Source organism: Gavialis gangeticus, unplaced genomic scaffold (assembly GCF_001723915.1).
Source record: "Gavialis gangeticus isolate Ggan-Ray unplaced genomic scaffold, GavGan_comp1, whole genome shotgun sequence".
Classification (NCBI taxonomy): Eukaryota; Metazoa; Chordata; order Crocodylia; family Gavialidae; genus Gavialis; species Gavialis gangeticus.
Genome location: NW_017729032.1, coordinates 198,020,011 through 198,021,993, shown reverse-complemented (window position 1 = coordinate 198,021,993; position 1,983 = coordinate 198,020,011). Strand labels below are relative to the sequence as shown.

The window sequence follows — 1,983 nt, the reverse complement described above, 5'->3', positions numbered from 1 at the left end:
GTAGACTGAATGTGGGTAGTAGTTATCATAGTTAATATGTGAGCGCCTTTGTGGATGAGTAGCAGCTTTGAACACCTGAGAATGAAGTCAGTCAAAGCTATGAGTACCAAACTAGCCTCAGGAGTCAAAAAATATATGTGGGTTTATGTCCCTCTTTGCCCTCATATGTCAACCAGGACTTCTCTGTTCCTATCTCAGCACTCTACTCACCACACCAGAGGTCAGCCATTATTCACTTCCTTCTATAGTACTTATTTTGAAGCTGAGCTGCTTACTGGCAAAAAAAAAGATGGAGGGTAGAGCAAGAGGGGAAGCTTCTGTTCCACTCAGAACAGGGGCCCAGACAGAACCCTGGACCCCCTCCTTTGCAGGCCAGCAGCCACCTCACCTCACCCATATGCCTCTGGTTTGCTTCCTTCTGGCCCCACATATATCCCATAGATCACCCTATTGTGGCTGGCCTTGGGGAAAGCTTCCAAAGGAGCACCAGAGAAGAGATTAGATGGCTTGTGCTATGGCAGTTAGTGGAATTCTGGAAAGCACGAGGCCAGGAGGGTCAAGCACCTTCTAGTTGAGAGGGGCCTAGAACTGAGGTCCTCTGGCTTTCTATCAGTGTCCTAGCCACTCACCTATTTAGGGGAAAAGATAGAGGAGGCTCTCCATGCCGCCTTGTCTGGACACATATGTAGTTAGTTCTTATACCTAGGAGTATGCATCCTCTGGATGTGTAAGTGCCAGAACTGTCCTGTAAACAGCTAGGAAAAAATGGAATTTCATAGGGTGTGAATAAGCATTTGGTGCAGCCAGCTTGCTTTAAGCTGCCTAGACCTTGACTGTTTGTCACTTGTGCAGCAGTTTGCCGCTTCTGGGAGCAACTTGTGCAGCTGTTTGCTGCTCCTGGTTGTGGTGCAGGAAGCCCGGCATGAGTACATTGAGGTGGTGGGAGGGGCAGGTGGGGGAGTGAGTGGCTGGGCTGCAGTGCCATTTGTACAGGCATTTGCAAGCTTGGGGTAACCCTTTATATTAGGTGAACCCAATCTCAATCTAAGTTAGTACTCAGGTGAACTAATGTAGATGTAAGGTAAGATTAAAGATGCTTTCTAGTTTCCCCCCCCACACTTTTGAAAAGTGGCAGTTTTCATATGTAACAAGGAAGGGAGATGAAACAAACTTACAGTCCATGGATTTGTATTTATAACAATCACTATTCATTTGTGATAGGCATATCTAGACACAGCCATTTCTATGGAGTTGTAAGGAATTCCTGGTGGAAAACTGATAGCTACTAAAATGGTTCACTGTGTTGAACATTTTTTTTTTTTAACTCTAATTTCTGCTTTTATAAGTCTCTCTTCTGTCAAAAGCCATCTCACAGAGAGCTTGATTTTGTATCTGTCTTTAGTGTCATATTCCTGTCAGAAGCAGTTGGGGAGTTTTGGTACATGCTGAAACTGATTGTTGAAGAACCATTGTCAACTACCTTACCTGAAATAGCATGTGAGCTTGGAAAGTAAGTATATCATAGTTCGGTTAATTGGATAATTGGTATCACTGTATGGTGTAAAGCATACAAAGTAGTATGCATTATAGAACTGTAGCAGAGTTTTATATAAATATAGATCTAATAGAAATAAGGGTTGAATTGATATAGTTGGACTTGTCTCACATAATATTTTAAAAATACATAATATAGATAATATTATCTTTGTGGAAGAGTTATTTAAATGGGATTAAAGTAGTTAGAGATTTTTATTTTTAAACTACCCTTTAAATCTGATGAATTTAATAACAAGTTACAGTCTAGCCACAATATAGTACTGTACCTGGACCTTCCACATGGGTCTGCTTTATACATTTTCTGCACTGGTGCTCACTTGTGCTCAGCATGTGTGTGTGGACTATATGGAGATTCTCTCCTGCAGAGCTTGCATGACGAGATCTCTTCTACCATGCAAGAAGTGGACCTCTTCAAGGGTAGACAGA

General features: G+C 42.2%; 1 protein-coding gene across 1 annotated transcript in view; it reads left to right on the top strand.

Moving 5' to 3' along the window:
- The window catches only part of LOC109302302 (cilia- and flagella-associated protein 47-like), a 536,681-nt gene that overhangs the window by 252,372 nt on the left and 282,326 nt on the right, over positions 1–1,983 (top strand). The window contains exon 9 of the mRNA XM_019523864.1: positions 1,403–1,510. Within this exon, the coding sequence (XP_019379409.1) occupies positions 1,403–1,510 (108 nt within the window). The remainder of the gene's footprint in view (positions 1–1,402; positions 1,511–1,983) is intronic.